Below are 21558 nucleotides of genomic sequence, written 5' to 3'. Positions count from 1 at the left end.
ATTGAGGTAGAAAAGTAGCAGATAGCTTTTAAATGTTTTCTTAATTAGTTGAAAATCATTTCAGGTGTTTCATCAATCCTCTATTCACTACTGAAGTCTATGAATAAGCTATCTATTTTCAGTTTTATTTTTCATTGTTCTCTTTGATCCTTGCAGATTTGTCTGTGGATGTGGTGTGTGCACATGTAAAGGAAAAACTGTTAACAGCAAGAGCAGATTTTCTATAGTTCTCGTAATCAAAATCTGCAGTGCCTGTCTGTGAAGAGCAGGCTCATCCCTCTCTTCCTTGCTGTGCTCATGACCACTTGCACAGTGTAGCTAAACACACTTGTGGTTCCATAGAATGAAGGATATTTACATTTTTATTGCACAGGCTGCACACCATTCATAGCTTTGACCTTGGGTTACTTCTGTTGAGACTGAAACTTCATGGTCAGTGAATATTTGTATGTATGTGGATTTCCTCAAGACTCACATTAACACTCACCCAGATTCTCTGAGCTTTGGTATTTCCCATAATTTCCTATAATGTCCTCTACAAACATGAAGCTTTCCTTGAATTTGACCTGTCTGTTGTGCTCTTTACCCGTGTTCATGTTTGCAGTAATAGAGCAAACCTGTGTGGAATGGAAAATGGGCCAAGTTCCTTTATCAAGGTGCTCTTGACTCAACAGTGATGTATTAATTTTTTGTAGCTCTTTATTTTCATTAAATAGTGTTCTCAGCTGCTGGCATGGCATGCAAATGTTTTATTTCAAACTGTTCACTTGGCCACCCAGGAGAGAGCTCTTTGAATTCTGGCACAATTAGCATGTTGTAGAATGGGAAGATGTTAATATTTCCTTTATATCTTATAACAATACTACATGGATATATTATATGAAGAGTATAAACATTAGGTATAATAAGAATATTCCTAAGGCAATGGTTAAGCCATGAGGAAAGCAACCAACATCTGTGGGTTGAAGTTGTCTAGGGGCTGCTCCCTGTGTTTTCACACTTTCTAGTTTAATTTTTGGAGGAGAAAATGTATATCCTTGCTAATTTTCCCCTACAATTCTTTGTGCATCTCCTGTTTGTTGCAGTGCGAGAAAGTTCAGAAAAGACTGCAGCAAAGTCATTAAACCTATTTGAACAGAAATTTGTGTGTTTCATCTAGTGCCTAGGAGCATTCACCAGTAATTAAAAACCATAGGAACTGCTTGTATGGGTAGAGTGGTGTGTTTAGAATACACTTTTCAGCTGTGGCAACTACAGATTTTTGGAGAAGAGTTTGAGCAGCCAAAGCCTGGCAGTGTCAAGGCTTCTCTTCACCTTTTCCTCAGAAAACCCATGATAAAGCTTGAGTCCATCATGCCTTACTAGATTTTCTTCCATTCCTTATTCTGTTTTGTCAAGGTTTACTAATGCTATTCCACCCTTGTTGTTAAGTGTAGATGCAGCTGCCAGTGGCCATCTGTGAGCATCACTGAAGGCTAAACTGAGCAATCTCTGATGTTGTAGATAATTCTTTAGGGAAAAAAAAATATGCAAGCAGGAGACTGCTTTCCTCAAGAATAATATTTCCGATTTCATCACACACTTTGATTATTTTATGTTGGTATCATGGGCGCTCAATTGCAGTCCACGGAAAATTCTGCCTCTGAATGGCTTAAAGCTGTTGTCAGGAACCTCTGTCCTGGCAGCATTTGGAGCTGAAGTTGTTGATCCCCAGCAAGTTTTTCAGGACAGCTGACAGGAAAACAGAGGGCACATTGATACAGATTTGTTACAACTTCTTCTTTCCCCTTCTCCCCAATACATCAATTTTCTGCAAGTAGCATTTTTCCAGGGGAAAATCTGTTTCAGTGGTAAATTGCTGATCTGCTCTGAACACCATGGGCAGGAGAGGTCACTCTGTCACTTTGGCAGTCCCATTACCCGGCCATTGCTGTGGCCCTCTGAGTTACCAGCACTCATTTATGGAATTGAATTAATGAGGAAACGAGGGCACCCTAATGGCAGTAATGCCTCAAGGAGGGAACGAGGCAGCAGATCCCAGTGCCAGGGATACAGATTGTGTATCTGCTCAGAGCATGTAGTGTTTAGGCTGTGGATTCTCAGCCTAGCTGGGAATGCTCTTGACTGAATAAAAGCTGGGGGCTACACAGTGAAGGACTAGTGTGCATGGAGCTGTCTCAGGGAGAACCTGATCCTCAGAAGTTGTCACAAATTTCCTTGTAATAAGAATAGCATCTGTTCTTTTCTCCTAAAGATAATTTGACTTTTCAAAATAAATAGGAGCATTAAGTGTAGTAAAATAGCTTCAGTCACTAGTATTAGTAGATAGAAAACAAAGAGAGCAGATTTGCCGTTTTAAGATTATACAGTTTTAATTGTGACAGCTTTTTTTTACCAGGTCACATTTCTATTTAAATCCTGTTTTAAGCAATCCACCACACTGGCAATCTTTAATATTTTAAATCATGTGTGATGTTCTCATTTGACAGTGTTACCAGCTTAGTCTGGCAGCAGAGTTTATCAAAATCCTGTCTCTTCAGCACTGTGAATTTGTTCACATTCTAAAACTTCATTTTTTATTAAATTAAGAAATCAATAGCTAAAAGGATCAATGGATTCGGTAGCTGCAGGCTTAATCTCAGCAGAAATGGATTGCTGCCAAACTCCATGTTGCTGTTTAAATTGATTCAGCCAAACATCTTTTGCTCAAAAAGTCAATTGTGGTGAGAGAAACACTTTTTGTTTAAAAATGGCATATAAAATTGGTAGTCTTTTGTGCATGTGTGCATGTGCACTCTCTTTTGTTTTTTATGAGACCCTAGGAAACAGAAATTTTTTACTGAAGAGACCCTCTGAGCACCTGCTTATAGGTCATTTTGTCCAAAGTTGGCACTACTGTTTAGAAAAATGAAAGAGCATTTAATTTTTTTTTTCTATTTATGTGTTGGTTTTGTGCTCTACATCTGTAAGCATTTGATACTTCTCTCTATTTTCCCAGTCACTCAGCTTACACATACAGTACCAGGTAATTTTTTTTTTTTGTCTCTGAGTGCCAACTGAAAGATATCTAAGTACACAGTACGCACTTTACAATCCTTATCACACACCATTAGACACTAATGTACTACAATAATGATCTTGATAATTGCTCTCTCACCTCACAGCACACCTGCAACTCACTTAATACATTTTTGGATCTTTTTCTTTTGCATAAATGAAATCTCCTAATGAAAATTCTATAAGGAACTTTCTATGGTGAACATATAAAGCACCATATGTAGAACTGTGATTTAAATGGGTGTGAAACATGAGAAATCCTATGTGTTTCTCCACTGTCCAGGTATTTGGGGCATTGACTTGATTTCAAATCCTATATTGGAATCCCCTCCAAAAGGCTTCTGTATTTTGCTGAGCATTATAAGGCGAACTGGTAGCTTGACCCAACTGAGGTAACTCTAGAGAGTAAACGCAATTATTGGGCTAACCCTGGAAATATAACAGGCAGTTCCCTAGCACAAAGCTGGTTCCTGAGGGGTTGCCCAAAGGCTGTTGGATTTCTCCCTGAATTTCTTTCCCTCTTCTTCTTCACGCTCTAATTTTGGCAGGATGAAGTGAAACAAATTCAGTACTTGGACTGTGCTGGGGTTGGGCCCAAATGAGGGTAAGACATCATGCCCTTTATTTTTCCAGCTGCTGTGTATCAGCAGCTGCCACAGTTTTACTTGACAAGCACATCTTCCTTCTCAAATCCTCTTCTTTTGAGGATTTCTTTCAAGGGTGACATTTTGAACCTCACTTCAGAACACCTGTGCTTGAAGATCCATCTCAGTGCATGCTGAGCAGCAGGGGCACAGAAAACCTCTGTCCCCTGTAGTGACAAGCCAGCAGGAGTCAGAGACTCAGTGAGAAGGCCAGGCTGATGGAGGGGATGCAGGCTTTTTATGGAAGCACCCTGAATCCCCCAGAAATCTTCCAGTCTGATGAAAGACTCAATTTCCATGACAGTCCTAGGACCTCTTGTGATAGATCTCAGAGGTCTCAAGACTACCACTGACAGCTCCGTTGCTTTGGGAATTCTGACTCACTTCTTATCATCTCCCTTCATGACAGTGGGCTGTGAAACAAAGGTTCTCTTCTCTTTTATGTTTCCCCTCTGCACCTTTGGGTTTTTTGGACAAGTTATCATGGTAACACACCACCTGAGGCCAGGCTGGATCATGGCCACTGCTACTTTAGGAAAGCCATGACTCAGTTTATACCTACATTACCCTGCCTTGTCAAGTACCTTTTCAGGTACCACTTTCCAGAACATCTCTGCTCTTATGGCTCTAGATGTTTTCAGTAAATTTGGGGAGGTTGGTATCAAATGAAAGATCTTACTATGGTTATTTCCTAGTGTTATTGGGAATGCTTTCAGTCTTCAATTCCCTCTTAGTGTTTGACCTTAGAATACAGACCTTAAACTTCACCAGAATTGGGTGTGAAAGATGCCTACAGTGTGAATGTACAGAGGAACAACCCACCTTGAGGTGTCTCCAGTGACTAATGGGCTGTATTCCCTCCACAATAAGCTCACCATGTTCTGGGGAGAGGCAGAGCATGGTGTGTTTCCTTCACCTTGTCGTTCAAATTGTCACTACCAGCACCTAGCAATTCTCTTCTGTCACCCTAATCCATCACAATATTTCAGTGGGATGGAGAATGGCAGGCAATAAAATGTCTCCTGGAATATAAATCAGCTCCTAATTTGTTTTTCTCTAAGCCATTATTTCTTGTGTGATGGTCTTCTCCCAGGTGTTTCAGGCCTGTCAATCAGTTGCTGCAGGCACTTGTTTTCCTTTCCCAGGTTGTGCTATCTCTGGACCTGGCAGTAACAGAGTGAGGCACCCAGCAGCTGTAACGCCATGTTAAACCCAAACAGAATTCAAAGCTTGTCACAAATAGAATCTGAAACACAAACTGCATTAGCAGAAGGGCAAAGTGTTCTGCACCAGGACCTAGTTCAGTTCCCTGTGTGTTGATGAAAGAGTGCTCTGAGCTTCCTGATCACTGGGGGAAAATTAGTTGCTGTGAGACGCTGACTGATGGAATGGGAATGTCTGTGCTTTCCATGTCACAGCAGAGTATTTTGGGACAGTAACAAGAAATTCTGTGCTCCAGTGCTCGCTGTATCTGTGTTACAGATATTTGCCTGATAGATGTGCTTTCTGTGCTACTTCTGCTGGAAGTTACATTTAGTCTTTGCTCAGATCCTGTAGGCCAACAGAACAAGCTCCCTGACTGATTTCCAGGTAATCAGCTTGTCCAAGAGGGATTGATTAGTTCTGCTTCATTTGTGAGCAGGTCTCAGAAGATCCTTTCTTAACAACACAGAGCACTCAAAGAGCCACCAATGCTCCTGCACTGACTTCGGTCATAGGGAATTCTGTGATACCATGGTCTATCTAATTATCACATTGAGATGGACGGAACTGGACTATAGTGCTTAAAAATATGAGTTATAAACCCCCGAAAACAACTAGGTTATGTAATAAAAATAAAATTAAAATACTGCCATACAGTGAAGAAAGCAAAATCCGGCTGATCGCCAATTTACCATGTTAAATTCTAGTTGGATGTTTTCTTAGCAATGCCCAGTTAATATTCTGTGCAATGCCTCCTTCCCGACCATGAATACCTAAGCCACAGGAAGCACCTTTTCAAAGTTCACAATAAATTAACAATCATTTACTAGATCAGTGATAACAATTTCTAGTCAATGTCAGCAGGTTTCAATCTAGTTGCAAAATTAAGGGCTAGGGTTTCCTAAGGGTGAGGGTCAATATTTTATTATATATTTGTTATTGTTTATAGTTCTCATTTGATATATAGTGCATCACCATCTGAAAGGACCTCCTCTTCAATTTGACAGCTGGGCATTTTAATGTACATATAAGTGTTCCTATAAATTGTCTCATATAAAGGAAATGCTGGGAGTTGCCAGGTGTTTTTCTCCAGTTAGAAGTACTAAGAAATTCTATTTCTTTCTGTTCTGGGTAAAGCCTACAGTCAGTAAAACTCTTCATTTTTCCTGTAGCACCTTTTTGCTTTTGAAGCCCAGGAGAAACCGCCAATCATTTGTTCAGGTCAGTTCAATTTCTGTGTGCTTTGCTTGAACTTAATGTGGCAGAGAAGGAGAGAAGAAAAGTAACTCCATGTCCCTTGAATTATTTTAGTGCACTGAGACGAGTGAAAGTAAGACAGAAGCCATGGCACATTGCATCTGATGAAATAATGTTCCATTTATTACAGCATTTTATATTCTGGCTGCTGCCCTATCAACATTGGCCCTGAGGGTACCCTTGCCAGCTTTGCCTTTCCACTAGAGAGCTAGAGAGGCCATCATATTCTAGAAACATCAGTTTGATCCCATGTTTCTGGTTAGGGCATACCAGGCTTATCCAGTAGAATGGCAATTTGGCGCTTTAGCTGAAGTCCCTCCCTTCAGCTTGATATCATGTAATGAAGGAGATATTGCATAAAAAATAATAATAAAACAAAACCCAGCGCTAACTTATCAAAAATGAGTCCAAATAACAGTTAGGAAGCAACAGCCCACTGCTGTGAAACTGATCATTAGCTCTCCATCATTGCTTTGAATGTGTGGGCATCATATTTTTTATTTAAACAATGTGCCAACAGCAGGCTGTGCTAAAATGCATAACCATCAGCTGCAACAGCTTGTCTGGCTGGTTATGCATAAATTAATTCCAGCTGCTTTCTTACTCCACTGTGTATCAAACATCTCACCTTTGCTTCTGTATGTTTTAGAGAAAAGATGAGAGACAGATGATAGATACTGGTAGTAGTCATTGAAATTTTTTTGTAGGCAAACAGACATCCCTGCCTTGGGGATTGTCTTGGGGATTTTAGAATCTTACCTTATCTGTGTGGAGATGAACACAAAAAAGTATCTCTTCATCTTTTTTACGGTTTCAGGCTGTTTTTAGAAATCTAGGCAAACTTGCGTATGTAGACTCAAGGAGCCATAAAGGGATTACTGCTCTTTGTGGTGTGAAGAGAGTTCCTTCTTTTTATCTGTTTTTGAAAAGTCAAGTTACTTCTTTAATTGTAGCACTTTGTTACTGGCTATGAGAGGGGATTATCCAGGATGAATCCTCCTATTTGCCACATTGTACTGAACCCCACTCTTTATCTTCATGGCCCACGTCAAAACGAGCACATAGGAATTCAGATGAGCTCGCTTCCCTCTTGCTGGAGGGGGGTTGTGACTGCTGCTCATGAGGACTCAGGGACAATCTGTGTCTTTCCCCAGAGTCCTGAGTGTTGATGTACCTGATGAGCATTAGCATCAAGGAGAGGAGGGTTGTTGCAGCTGTAATGCAATATCAGCACAGCCCTAAACTCCAGTTTGTCACAACCACCACAGGAGTTCTTTCCTCTTCCTGCTATCAGAGAATATTTTCTAAAAACTCTTGCAGAAATATTTTCATTCTGAATTAAGAACAGAATTTAAAGTTCCCCCTGTTTTTGGCTTTGACCAGATGAGTTTGTAATGGTTCTGATTTCTGAGTTCTTGTGGGCTTCCCATTAAAACATTTCCATTTTCAACGCACCCCTTGGGAAAATACAGCTCCTGCTTCAGACTGCTGGGTTGGGATGCTGAAAGCAATAGCAAAAACACAAGTGAGGGAGTACAAGAGAAAGCACAAATGTTGCTGAGGTGGCTTACTTACCGTGACCAGTATGAACTTTTGGTATTTACATTAATGTTTACAATTAATTTTTTCCTAACCTTCTGCTCAGCCCCTCAGGGGAAAGGCTGACGTTGCACTGTAGAAGCTGATACTGCTAAGTTTGATTAGATTATAGGGAAAGAAGATTTTCCATCTTCCCACACCTCTTGCCAATTAAGATTAGGAGTCTCAAAGTTGATTCAAATCTCATTATTCCACAAACATCTTTAAGATTGTGTGTACTTCAGTTTTGCAGTAGAAAGCAGTCTATAAACGAGCAGTTGTAATATTAGGGATGAAATTTTCAAGATTTAATTGGGATAATGAAGGAGATACTAGAAGCACTATGAAGGCTAACACTTAATGTACCTCTGAACAGAGGTCGTTAACAATTTTATATTTCAGCAATATTATATCACAGTAACTCATGGATATCCTCTTTGTATTGACCTTTTTTTTTTCTTATGCTTTTGATTGCTGTCTTAAGTCCTTCTCTTAAAAAAAAGTATTTGAGGTCATTGATTTCATCCAAATATTCTCAAAAGTGGCAGGGAATATACCTGACAGGCCTCTTTGTGGGATGTTTGTATGCCTTGAATGCGTGGCCTCTCTATGAGAACATGAAGAGACTGATTAGGATCCATTCTGCAAGTACAGAATTTATAATATATGATGGAGGAAAGGGAGATGAGGATGGAGAGAAGGTGTAATTAATTCCTAATTATTAGAAATATTACAGGTGTGTAGCCTGAGCTGATATCAAGAATAATACTGGAGATGATGTATTTGTTTTCGCAGACCAATGATACTTGTAAATGAAATTACCTGTAGCTCCAGTCCTGTGCCTTTCTTAATTGGACTACCAGTCAAGCCCCTCTTTATCTGCTGTGATAGGTTTGAAATGTATAGATGCAAATTAATAACTGAGATGAGATGTATTAATTTCATATTGATTTCCATTTTCGACCTAAGCTTCTGCTTCTGTTCAACCCTAAAACATTTATCATTGTAGTAATTACAAATCAAAAAGATTGTTATTTACTGTCCTTAGGTAATATAGGGTAATCTTTCTGTTTTAAGCAATGTTACATTTCATAACAAAAGTTCTTGCACCACATAAAGGGCATTAAGCATCACCTAATGGAAAGGTCTCCATTTTGGTTTTTTGGTCATCAAATTCATCTTACTGTCACATTTTACCTGGGAGACTGATCCCCACCTTGCTACAGCCTCCTTTCATGGATTGTAGAGAGTGAAAAGGTCTCCCCTGAGCCTCCTTTTCTCCAGGCTGAACACCCCCAGTTTCCTCAGCCACTTCTCATGTGGCTGGCTCTCTAGAAATATTTTTTTTATTCCCAAATAAAATTAATGTAGTTTTGCGTATATATTTCTATATCACGTGTCTAGTTTTCTTAAACCAAACATCTGTGGCTATATTGCTTTTTATTGTTTGAAAATATTCATGTCAAGTGTAGTTACATTATTGTAGCTGAGTTTAAGAGAGTGGCTGTTTGTCTCGCTTGAGTTTTCTATTAAAAAATTAGAGAAAAGTGCCAAATGCACAGTCCATTGTTACTCTTTAGAGGAACACAGATTCCTGAATTTTACAGTTCCAAATATTGAATGAAGACACCGGTGTCTCATTTACTGTCAGAATTGTAGCTCCTGACCTTTGTCTCGCAGTCATTTTGCTCACAGTATGAGAAACGTGAATATAAGTGAAGGAAAAAGGTGAAAATCGACCACATACAAGCAATGGGCCACCCCCAGGTGAGAAATAAATGTAATGTTAACTGCTGGAAGACTTAGACACAACCAGAGCCCATGGATCAGTGAGTGAGCTGTAGCTGTCTTTATTCCTGTCATGTGTCCACACCTCAGCTAGGATAGAGATATTTATCAATTCAAAAGCTCTCTGTCCTGAGCACTTCTGATCAAGTATTTAAAAGCTGAAATGGAGTTAAACTTTACCAGAATTAAATTCACAATCTGATGAGGAATGGCAAAGCAGCATCAGTAGTTGTTATTTCTGTGGACTGTGTAATCCTAATTCTGAATTTTATTTTTCTTTTGATTGAGGGATTATTCCAGACATGTCTAATCATCGGTCAAATATCTAAAATGATATATAAAAATTTTTGCCAGTTTTTTTTAGTTCTGTGATTGCCCTGAAATGTTACCAAAACCACGTGTGCCTATTTAAAACTCTAAACATTTTTCTTTCAGAATGAAAACTGTCATGTGAATTTACATACTTAAAAATAGCAGGATACTATATTCACACAGTCCTACTAAGGTGATGCTAGTAACTTCTAAAAAAATAACTTTTTAGCTAAACAATCTGTAGTTAAGAGGTCAGTTTCATGCCAAATCTCTGATTGTATGTTCGCAACTGTGAAGAAAAGTGGGGAAAAAAGAATAAAGTAAAAACAGTTGTAGGATGACCTTATGGTGCTGTTTTGGGGTCTTTGGAATCTCATTTAAAGAGGTACAGCTCCACCTGGCCTGTGGCATGTGAGGGCCTGGCACCTGTAGTCAGGATAATTAACTGCTAGAAAATCTTGAATAAGTCCCACTGGCCTCTCTAAGCTTAAGGCTTTGGTTGGAATTTTTCAGGATGGGGATAATGTTATTTTTTTCATTTGGAAAATACTTAAAAACTGTAGTGTGCATTTAGTATAGTTGAAAACTAGAAATAAGGCTCTCTGTACTTCTTCAGCACTTTTAGGAAAGATTCAGCTTTTATGAAGATTTAATATATTTTTATAGTAATATTTACCCATGTTCTTAAGCTCAAATTTCTCTATCAATACTAGAAGTCTTTTTGGAGGGAACATTTTTCATATCAACCTGATTATTTGAGAATTCATATTAAAGTCATGGTTCATCTCTGGGAGATTCCTGTGAAATATCAGTGTGTTCAGTGGAAATACTTAACTCTGATTCTTGTCATCAATCATGTGAAATATTCTAGACACAAGGATTGAAGATCTATCCCACATAATTACTTCAGTGAAACACAAATTAGAAACCTGTTCAGCTAAAGGGCACCTTCCTGATTTTTTACTTTATTTATATGGGGCTGGATTTGCATCATAAAAGGATTTATTCCTGTCCTAGAAGGCCAGTAGATGAATATTTGAGACCGTAGTGAGAGCTTTCCCTTGAGTTACCAAGGTATTGCCTATACATTGAAATTCACATTAGTCTGAATGTGATGATGGGTTGGGAGAAGTTGGCAATGTTTACTTATTGACCAAACCAAACAAACTAAAAACCAAAACAACCCACAGAAAACCCCAGGAATGTTGGTGTCATCTGTACCTGTGTAAATACAATTAAATAGTTGCTGTAATTTGGGGCTAAGTACTGCAAGTAATTCTACATAGATGTGAGGAAAAGGAAAACTTCAATGAACTAATTACAGAATTTTATGTGTTGGTTCCATGGCAAAATAGGTATTTGAATACTGATTTAGTTGCTTGCTGCGGTGCTGAGATAGTGAGATTGCCCGGCTCACGTTCAGCCCCGATCAGCAATGGAGGGGCGCTTGAGGAGCCCGAAGCTCCTATCGCGCCTATGGGTCCTGAAGAGATCCACGAGACGAGAGCGAAGGTGGGCGGCAACGCAGGGAGGCACAGGCAAGGAAAGAGGGACTCAGCCTTCGGGAAGGGTTGGCAGGTTTATTGAAGGAAGGTCGATCGGGGAGACAAGCAGGGTGAAGGGAGAAGGACTGAGCATCGAACTGAGGGCGGGCAACAGCTTATAAGGGAAGGGGGACAGCCAATGAGGGTACGAAAGAACAGATACATAGTTTGATGAACACATGAAACTGACAAATAGGCAAAAAACTGGGGAGGGGTCCCCGCCCTTGCCCAATCACTCGACACCCTGGGGAGAAGGTTCTAGAAGGAGAGGAAGGGCTGCCGAGTGATGGACAAAGGGGCAGGGGTGGGGATAACAGGGTACATTTGATGGGCAGGGGAGGGGAAACGTGATGGACAAATAACGACTAGAACTTGGGGATTTCCAGGGAGAAGGGGGGAGCCTTTCAGGACGAGCCAAACTAAATTGAAACAACGCTACACCACGCACCACCACAGTTGCTGACATAAATCACAGAATTTTTATTCACAAGTACCACATTGTGTTACTCTTATGTCTTAAAACAATGATAGAATAGAATGAGATTACATAAAATTGAGTACAGTAATGTAGAAGACAAAAAGATGGCTTGAAAATAATTTTCAATAATCAAGATTATTTGCCTGTGAGCTTGTGGGTATTCAGAGATAATACAAAAGAAAATTATATTTGCTTCTCACAGAGGCATGAGAGTACTTTATTTTCAATGGTAAGTCAGAACTGAAATAGTCTGGGAGTCACTAATCATGTTTGGTGTCTTTAAAAATCAAGCTTGTGAGCTTTTCTGCAAACACATCCAAAAGGACTCTATTTCAAAGGCCAAATGCCTGATTTTATAAGAACATTTCAGCATTTTTTGCATATGAATTACCCAATTTTACAATTACCTGTCTGGATTGGGGCATTTAAATATTCCCCGTGATTACAGTAATTTTGTCTGTGTGCCCAAACTCCTGACTTGTACATGCAAATAAAGCAGGGCCTTAAATAAATCACACATTCAAAATCTATACCTGAATATGCAGTCTTGGTAACCATAATTAAAAATGCAAGCATGATTTTAAGCCTCTCCTTTTAAATATTGGATTATTTAAAGTATTTTTAAAGTGAGTTAGATTGTTTTCTCATTGCTATTGCATCTTGCTAATTACATTAATAATTGCACAGATTAGAAAAAATTGCATTACTTTAGCTGATCTATTATCAAAATAATTGCTGTAGTGAAAGCAGTGAACCCAAAAAAATTTAGTTTTAGATCTTAAACCATTAAAAACTGCAATGTTGTAATAAGGCCATAACAAGAAACTATAACCTTGTAAATAGAGACTGCACTGGTGTTCAGATTTTTATTGTTAGTAACTGCCTGTAAGAATATTCCATTCCTTCAAGGTCTGCCTTCTCTAGAAAGCTTACCAGTAGTAAGTCATGGCAGGAGGAGCTTTTGTAGGATTTCAGTGCATACCTTGAATGTTTTGGAGGCATGAAGCTAAGTGACATTAATTATTTGAAAACAGCTCTGGTAAATTACTATTTTCACACAGAAAATCAATCTGACATAAAGCCAGCCAACGAAACATCATTGCAGCAACACTCAGGCTGGAAGTTTTGGTCTTTGTGCAAAAGTGGAAACATCCTCAGGAAAAAATGGTTACTAAAAAATTCCCACATGCAAAGCAAATTGAGTAATGGTTATCATAGGAATTAATTAACCCAGGCTAGCAGATTAATTTGTTATGGATAGAAAAAAATTGCATCTGCAGATTCCAAGGGGCTGTTACTGCACAGGAAAAAGAGAAATCCATGACTAACTACTTATCATATATTCAGAGCTGAAAACAGAAAGGTTTCACATACAAAGGGGAAGAAGGAGGAAAAATGGGGAGAGGGAGGACAGAAACTACAGTTTAGGGGATATATAATAATATGAGTTATTCTCCCTCTGTGTCCCAATAAAAGGGACACAGAGGAAGAATAACACATCTATGATAGCATTTGACGTAATATATAATAAGGATATAATATGATTGACACACTGCTCTCCATAGTTGAGCAATTTTTGTACATGGATCTGGTATGAAGGCACTTTAAAGCTTTCTAATAGTGGGAGGGATTTTTCTAGCATTTGGTTATTATGTTCAGACCAGGAGATGATGATTCTGTGACTGTTCTCACCAACAGATAGAAGAGATAGATAATGTGCAAAGGAATTAGCCCCAAAATGCTAATGGTCTGATCTATTCAGACCATTTTTTCCTCTTGCAGAAAGAAGTGTTTGGTATGATCTATTGCTTGTTTGCAGTGTCTTCTGATAAGTTAGTCCTCAGCTGTACACAGGAGCATGAAAGGTTCTATGAAAAGAGAAGTTAGACAGTAATTCCTCTTGAAATAATACAGAGAAATTCCAACAAACACAGGTTCCTTCTGTAGTTACAATAAATGATATTTCTTGTTGCTGCATTCACTACAGTGTTGAGAAACTTAGCACACTCCTGCCTTACCTTTCCCCCCAAAAGTCCTTCTAGCTAATGTCAACAATAGAACAATGATTCAAAAGTAAAAAAGAACAATTAAATAAAGCATTAGTGATATTATACTTTAAAATAGAGAGTTTTCACAGCTACTGTGGACAGATTTGAGGACTCAGTAAGTTCTGCATTGCTCTGAAGTGTTCTCAGGGTTACAATTCTCCTTTTCTGTTTAAAGGTGATGGAGATGGCTGCTTGGAGCTGTAATGATCTATCCCTTCCATTCTTTTCCTGCAGACCTTCCTGATCCCAGGAGTATGCACTGATATATTGCAGGAAATTAATGCCTTCTTTTTCTCTGCTGTCATGTTCCGTGATTACCATTTCTATTCTGTGCCCTAATTAGCCTAACTGATTCCTTTCATTTACTATCTTCCTAAAACACAGTGATGCTCCTTTAAAAATTATGCAGTGTAGAAAACAGTATTTTTACTGTCACCTTTAAGGGTTTATTAAATCTTTTTAATTGTGCAATTGGTTTTTCTATGGGGTCTATCCATAAAATATCAACAGAGATAAAGACTAATTTGGGTGTGGAACAGTGCATTTGAGTATTTGTAGTTACCACCTCAACCAATTTATTGGACTTCAGAGTCAGCAGCACAAATCAGTGAAGGTGCATCCTGTTGGTTTTGTCTCTCTTCTTCCATCACCGATAAAGCACCTCAGTCTTGCAGCCATTTTTGTCACTTGGCACTGCTGTGAGACTTTAGGAAGGAAATAAAAACACACAAAATTGCTGTAAGTTGCAATATATCAATTTTTTCCTTAAGAAAAATCTGTTTTGACTCATGAGTATGGTTTATAAAACACTTTTAAGGGGTATTTTGAAACGGGTGCAGCCCCTCTTTGCAACTGTGTAGCCTATGTTAGGAGCAGGGTTTTTTTCTGGATATTGTCTTTATCTGGACTTCAAAGCTTGGTATTTCAATGAAATTAATCTCTTTTCAGCTGCCTAATTTGCTAATTTTGTATTGATTTATTATATTGGAACACTAATTTGCTAATTCTGTATTCAGTGGAGCACCCTTACATACCATCTACCTGTTGTAGTAGTAAATTTTATTTACAGTATTAGTCTGGGAAAAAAATATTTCACCTGGTTCTAGGAATTAAGTGAAAAAGAGTTTTATCAGGATTGAAGACATTTTCCATCTCTTTCTTTGAGTAGTACTTATGCATTTAGAATCATATTCCTTAATTCCCTTCTAGTGTTTAGGATGCTCTTTTTTGTTTTGTTTAGGAGTTTTGTTTGTTTGTTTTTGTAGTACGAAAATGAGTCTGTGCAGAAGAGGATTTACCTGGATTGTGTAGCACAGCCCCCAGCTCTTTGATGAGCTGTTGGAGTGTACCTAGTATGACAGGCAGTCATAAATTTAATATAATTAATATCTTGTCTGTATGTATTTTTTGGATAAACCTCAGATTCTTTTAAACCATGCTATGTGACCTGAATAATTGTTCAAGTTATTGTATTGAAACTAGTGATTTATACAGAGAAAAACTGCACTGATGTGAACTGAAGATACTCTTTGATAGGTGGCAATTATCTCCTTTGTCATTTCTTCTAATAATTTTCATTAAAAAAACTCCACAGAATATTGAAATGTGGGAATGACAGAAGAGTCCCTAGGGGGGAAAAAGAGCACAAAGAGGAAGAACATTTAATTTCATTTACCTATTGTCATTATGTAGTCTTATTTGAAGAAGCAGCCTTATACCTGTCTCTTTTTGTCTCCTCTGCCTTGCTCCTCTCTGAAGTCAAGGGTTGGAGTAATGCTCCTATCAGTTCCTCAAATCTAAGAATAGAAATATTAGAGAGCAGAGATATTGGCAAGAGAAGAGATTGATATGAACACACATGCATTTAATTGCACACCATAACACCCAGAAATATTAATTATCAAGTTTATTGCAAATGAAAAAGGGAAATCAGTCTATTGTCCCCCAAAATTTTTTCATTCTGTCATTAAGTTTTTTAGGAGTGTCACCTGTCCCATCCTTACTCTGTGTAGGAACTAAATCAAACTAGAGCTTTGTTTTCTCGATGTCTTCTATTTTTGTAATTTGTACTAACCAGCATGTTTGATAATTTATAATCTGTGGCAGCTGGACTTCCTCCACTGGATTCTTCATCAGGTTTCTAGCAACTCATGCTGCACAGTCCCACTGTCAGTTTGAACACAACCCAAAGTGAAGCCCCCTCACAGTCCATTTATGACCTGAATAAAACAAGAATCATGTGAGAAAAATGAGATTATTTAACCAGACAGTAGTCACAATCAAAGGTTGTCCTCATAGCTTTATTGTAATAATTCTGTAATATCCTAATCTTGATTTTTTGATTGTATTCTGCCTTTTTTAATATAGAGCATCCAACTTTCATTGCATTACTTTTTCATGTTCTTTTCTATCTTTTCTAGACACTTCTACTAAAGTATAAATTGGTTAAAGTATTATCATAGTTCTTTCTGCACAGTGGTAGAATGGAACAGGCCTCATTGGATTGCCCTTTTTATAAAGTGAGCAGATGGAAGAGGGATAAGACGACTTCAAAATTGAGATAATTCAGAATATAACAAATATGAAAGATACCAGTCTCACAGGACATTAGTGGGATCCAGTAAAGCAAGGATAAAAAAATATATGAGGTGGAAATGCATAATAAAGTGTGTGATTCAGAAAGATTAAAACACCTCTTCCACAGCTACTGATGGTTGCCATTATTGTAAATGACAACAGAGTCTTCTTTGATTTAATTTGATTGATGAGTTCTCAGCAAGCTATAAAAAATCCATTTTCATGACAAATACCTTCCCACCCACAGACCAACAGTGTCAGACATGCCTAAAAGTTGTTCCTAAGTTTCATTTGGACTCACCTTTAACTAATACTGTATTGGTCAATTCAGATGTTATGAAACTGAAACTACTAAAAACTGGAATCTTAGACAATGATGTGCTCCCACAGAGCAGTGAAAAGGCTGCTTTTGGGTTTTTTAGGGAACAAGATTTTATGGCCAGTCAGATGACTGCTGCATTTTTCTTTTCTGGGTTTTGTGTCTATATATTATACACCCCTGAGGCTGGGGAAGAACTTAATGGCTGTAACAGCCTCAAGCAGTAAAGACTCTTGCACAACAGAGCCCTCGGCTGTGTTTTAGAGTGATGGAGCCATGGCCTTATTTACTGGACTGGGCAATTCAAAAGACCCTCAGGTGGCCATGGAGTAAACAAACAAAACTAAATCCCATCTATTCGACATTAAATAAGGAAAATTCTATTAGTTAGAAAACTTCTGTAATTTCCAAAACTCACAGTCAAATCCTGATGAGCTGCAGCAAAGCACATTTATGGATGTGTTATCTTTTATTAAGCCAATTAAATTATCAGTGTTTCTCTGCCGAGTTGCTCATATTTCATTGGAGAAACCTGTAGTGTCTTTGAATTGTTCATTCAGATACCCTGCTAATTACTGAACCTTTAAAACAATGTAGCGTCTTTCCCCAGGCTTTACAAAAGTCACATTTCATACAGCTTCTCTAATCAGTAACTCACAAAGTCACCTCTGGTAGAAAACATTAGGGGAAACAAGATGTCACCCAGTGATTTGGAAGGTAGAAAAAATACTCTGTGGTAACACAGATAAAAACAAATAAAACAAATCCTTTTTTTTTTAGTAGTCATCTAGAAATAATTTGTAGATTTTCTGTGGAAAATTGTAAATTTAGTAATTATTTTGATTAATTTGTCACTGAAACACAATAATTCTTAGCAGAGTCTAAGCTTAGATATGTACAGCAGCTGAAGTGCTGTATTTCAGACTGTGGCTGCATATTCCTTGACTTTGACACAGTAACAATTTGTTTTCTTCCACCATGAATGCTGGTAGTCAGCTCTGAGTTATCCAGAGGGATGAGTTTTCCCAAGCTTGTGATCATTTTGGGGCTTTCAGCTTGTGTTCTTTTATCTTGTTTATGAAGTGCTGTTTTTTATTTGGAAGTATCAGTAATCATAATTGTGAGATTCTGCATTTGGGTGAGGCGTAGTTGTTAATACCTTTGTAAACTTCTCAATTAAAGGCTTCCCTGGTATCCCTGTAGTTTCTCTGCCACAGAATTTGATACATACTTGACTTAAGGGATAGATGTACTTGAGTTGACTTCAGAAGAAGTAAAATGATCCCACTTAATCCATTTATTTTTCCCCTCCACCTTTTCCATGAGTATGTATCTGCTTTCTTTTAAAAGACTTACCATGTCAAAAACATAATTGCTTTTAATACGATAGAGACTACCATTTCAGAATAAAACATTTAGGTTTTGTTTTAATTAGAAATAAATCTTCTCCTTGGGTTTTATTTTGCAATAGTGAAGTTCTTGAATTTTATACAAAATATTGCTCTTGAAAGAGACGTGTGTTTCTTTTGATCCAAATAATTTCTTGTCTGGTGGACAGAAGAGTAGAAGCAATGATTTCAGAGCTGACAGACATGAATTTCAGAAGTAATAAGGATTTTAAAGAGCACTCATTTTGCTTTAAATGAAACTGTAATTTTGAATTGTCAGCTCTTGAGTCACAAGCGTAGCATGTGAAATAAAGCAAGAATTTAATATTTATCAGAGCAGGATTTGAACATGAGAAGATGAGGAAGGAGCAGGGAAGCACAACACCCTTCCCCCAATTTTGCCTTACCTCCTCTTTTCCTTCCAGCACAGCTGAGAGGAGTCAGCCTGTGTCTGCAGTGCTGCCTTCTTCCCTGCACCAAACCTGCTGCCTTTCCAATCAGTGGAAAATTGCCACTCACTATAATCACAATTGCATCAGACCAGTAGCCTACTTCCTAGGGGAAAATCCCTGCTGTTCCCACCCTTTTTATCTCTAACACCAGAAATCCTTTTTTTTTTTTCCCCAGTCAGTGACAGCAGGGCAGGATGCCTCTCTAATGTCTATTCAGCAAAGTCAGAACGGCACACTGGGAGGAGAACTGCTGAAATTGCTGGGTCAAAATTAAGCTCTTGAAATTGCATTTGAAAAATTGGCTCTTGGGTTCTGAGAGGCAATCAAGTGTTATCTTTTTCAGTGTCATCTTACTCCTTTTCATTCAGCTACTACTGAAACTGCTTTTATATCAAGAAAGGCCTTCAGAATCAGAAGAAAAACTGATCCTGTATATGTTATCTATGAGTTGATACTTCTTAATAACTCAATTAATATGAACTGACACTGAATCCATTAAATGTATACTTTGAGGTACTTTTTAGAAACACCTAATTTTAAATCTTTTTGTATCTTATTACAAGAAAAGGAGGTACTGCCCATTTCCTCTAGCAGTGTAAAGAAAATAGTCTTGAAGAGAGAAAAAGCCACACGGAACCTCAAAATTATATTTATAGTGCTGGTTTCCATTGTACTGCTGGAGGAGTTAAGGAAAAGGAGCCTGTAAAATCTGCACATGTCTGAGTTGCTCTTTAATTTTTAATGTTTGCATATGCGGAAGCCAGAAGACAGAAACTGCAATACATGCTTGGCATGTGCAAATGTGGTAGCTGGCAGAAAAAGAAAGAAATCTTTGTTTAAATGTGTGTGATGAAGTCTGAGGATGATTTTAAAATAATATCTCAGAATGCAGGCCTGAGAGATCTGGGATAAGATTTTTTTTAATGACTTGTTTCTGCTTTAAAGGCCAGCCAAAAAAGGCTCGTGCTGTGGTTAGGAACAGCAGGGACTCCAGCTCCCAGTAACTGGGGAGTGATGAGCTCTGAGCATCCCAACATTCCCTGTCCCAAGGCTGGCTGCTCTCCAGGCTGTTTCCTAACCCAGTCAGGAGGGTTGTGCATATTTGTGCTGGATGGTATCAGTATCTCCTTCCTTCATCTCTTCCTTCTTCCCTTCCTCATCCTCCAGCCTCTCATGCCAGCAGGGACCAGCTGATGGGGCCCTGCTGTCAGAGGTTTTTTGGGGCACTGTAGGCAAGTCAGACCAGCCATAAATATTTGGGGATACCAAATCCCTGTCTCATCAAGGAGTTGTGGGGGTAAATATTTTAGGTATTGCAAGTTGTCCATTACTTCAGTAAGGAAGCCATAATAACAGCTCTGGCAGATATAGAAGTTATCTCACTCTGTTTGGTTAATACATGTAGATAAAACATAAATAATGTTTAGTGATAGTAGTGAAGTCATTTAGAGACAATTTCAAGCAGCACTGAGGACTGACTAAAAATTGGGAATTTATCTATCTTAACTATTCTTAACTTCCCTATTATATACCAAGAACAGATTCTTTTTATTCTTTTAAGTCCATATGCCAAAATAAAAAATGTCAAGAATTGTATCATCAAAGCATCTATATCTAGATTGGAAAGGAAAGAAGCACCATTATTACTGCTTGGAACAGATTTTATTTATGACCAAAATGTTCTTCTATTAATGAAACTTATCTTCTTACTTTGCAGCTTGCAGGCCTGGATTCTATAAAGCATTTGCTGGAAATGTGAAGTGCTCCAAGTGCCCTCCACACAGTTTGACTCATATAGAAGCAACTTCTGTGTGTCAGTGTGAGAAAGGTTATTTCAGAGCTGAGAAGGACCCACCAACTATGGCATGTACCCGTAAGTCTGATCATTACCAGTGTTGGCAATTCTGTTGCCTCCTTTATTTGGTTTTGTATTTAAAAAACAAACAAAAAAAACCAAACAAAAACAAACAAACAACAACAGAAAAAAAACAAACAAAAAACCCAAATCTATGAGTTTGTTAAGAATTCCATTCCTGTTATCAAAAGAGACTTAAAATCAAGATTCAAATGGCATATTTCTGTTTAGTGTCTAGATAACTGTAAACATACAGGTTTCTTAGTTTGGTGACTTTTGAACTTGTTTGAACTTAGTTTGGTGACTTTTGACTTGGAACATTCTGAGATGTAATAGGAGAAAGTGTAATTGTTGTAATGTAGATAACAATATTGGTGTTTTCACTACCAGTAATGTGCATTTTATATACTTAAAAATTTGCTGGTCCAAAAACTTTAAAAAAGCTGGAGTCACGTAAAGAAAAAAAAAACTGATATAACATGCTCTGCTGTCTCCTCAGATTTAAAAGAAAAGTATAAGACAAATATCCCCACACAATCGAATAAAAACTAAGTGCTCTAAAAAAGACAAGAAAATAATTTTTAGAAAGGAAAAAAAAAATCAAATCAGGATGAGATAAAATTTAAAGCTCTTGCACTATCACCTTCTTTTAACAGTTATTCCCTCTTCTGCAACTGTGATAATTAAAATTCATTAGGGTTTATTTGATGAATTTTAGAATACATAATTTTGTGATTTTTGACTAACTTATATTTGTCCCTAATATAAGCCTGATGTCCTCCATTCTGGGGGCAGAAATTCTGAGAATAAATTTTTATTACTTTGATCAATGGGTTTATGTCTAGAAGTACACAGCATAAGTTTTCTTACCACTTTATAAAATGTTTCTTATAGATTTCCATTCAAGGTTCATTACTCACTGGGATTAATTTATTGATTTTAAAGCAACTATATCTGTTTAATCTCAAAACTGGAACAAACAGCAGTATTTTAAAAGCTGTGTGTACAATACTATATTTTAATAGGCCATTAAAATCACTTATTAATTAAAAGTGATT

General features: G+C 37.8%; 1 protein-coding gene across 4 annotated transcripts in view; it reads left to right on the top strand.

Annotated features, from left to right (window-relative positions):
• The window catches only part of EPHA6 (EPH receptor A6), a 374340-nt gene that overhangs the window by 155116 nt on the left and 197666 nt on the right, over positions 1 to 21558 (top strand). For all 4 annotated transcript variants that reach the window (XM_036388927.2, XM_036388906.2, XM_036388943.2 and 1 more), the window contains exon 4: positions 20363 to 20518. In XM_036388927.2, the coding sequence (XP_036244820.1) occupies positions 20363 to 20518 (156 nt within the window). The remainder of the gene's footprint in view (positions 1 to 20362; positions 20519 to 21558) is intronic.

The sequence above is a fragment of the Molothrus ater genome, chromosome 2 (assembly GCF_012460135.2).
Source record: "Molothrus ater isolate BHLD 08-10-18 breed brown headed cowbird chromosome 2, BPBGC_Mater_1.1, whole genome shotgun sequence".
Lineage (NCBI taxonomy): Eukaryota > Metazoa > Chordata > Aves > Passeriformes > Icteridae > Molothrus > Molothrus ater.
The sequence above is the reverse complement of the archived record's forward strand: the minus strand, read 5'-3'. Positions and strand labels throughout refer to the sequence as shown.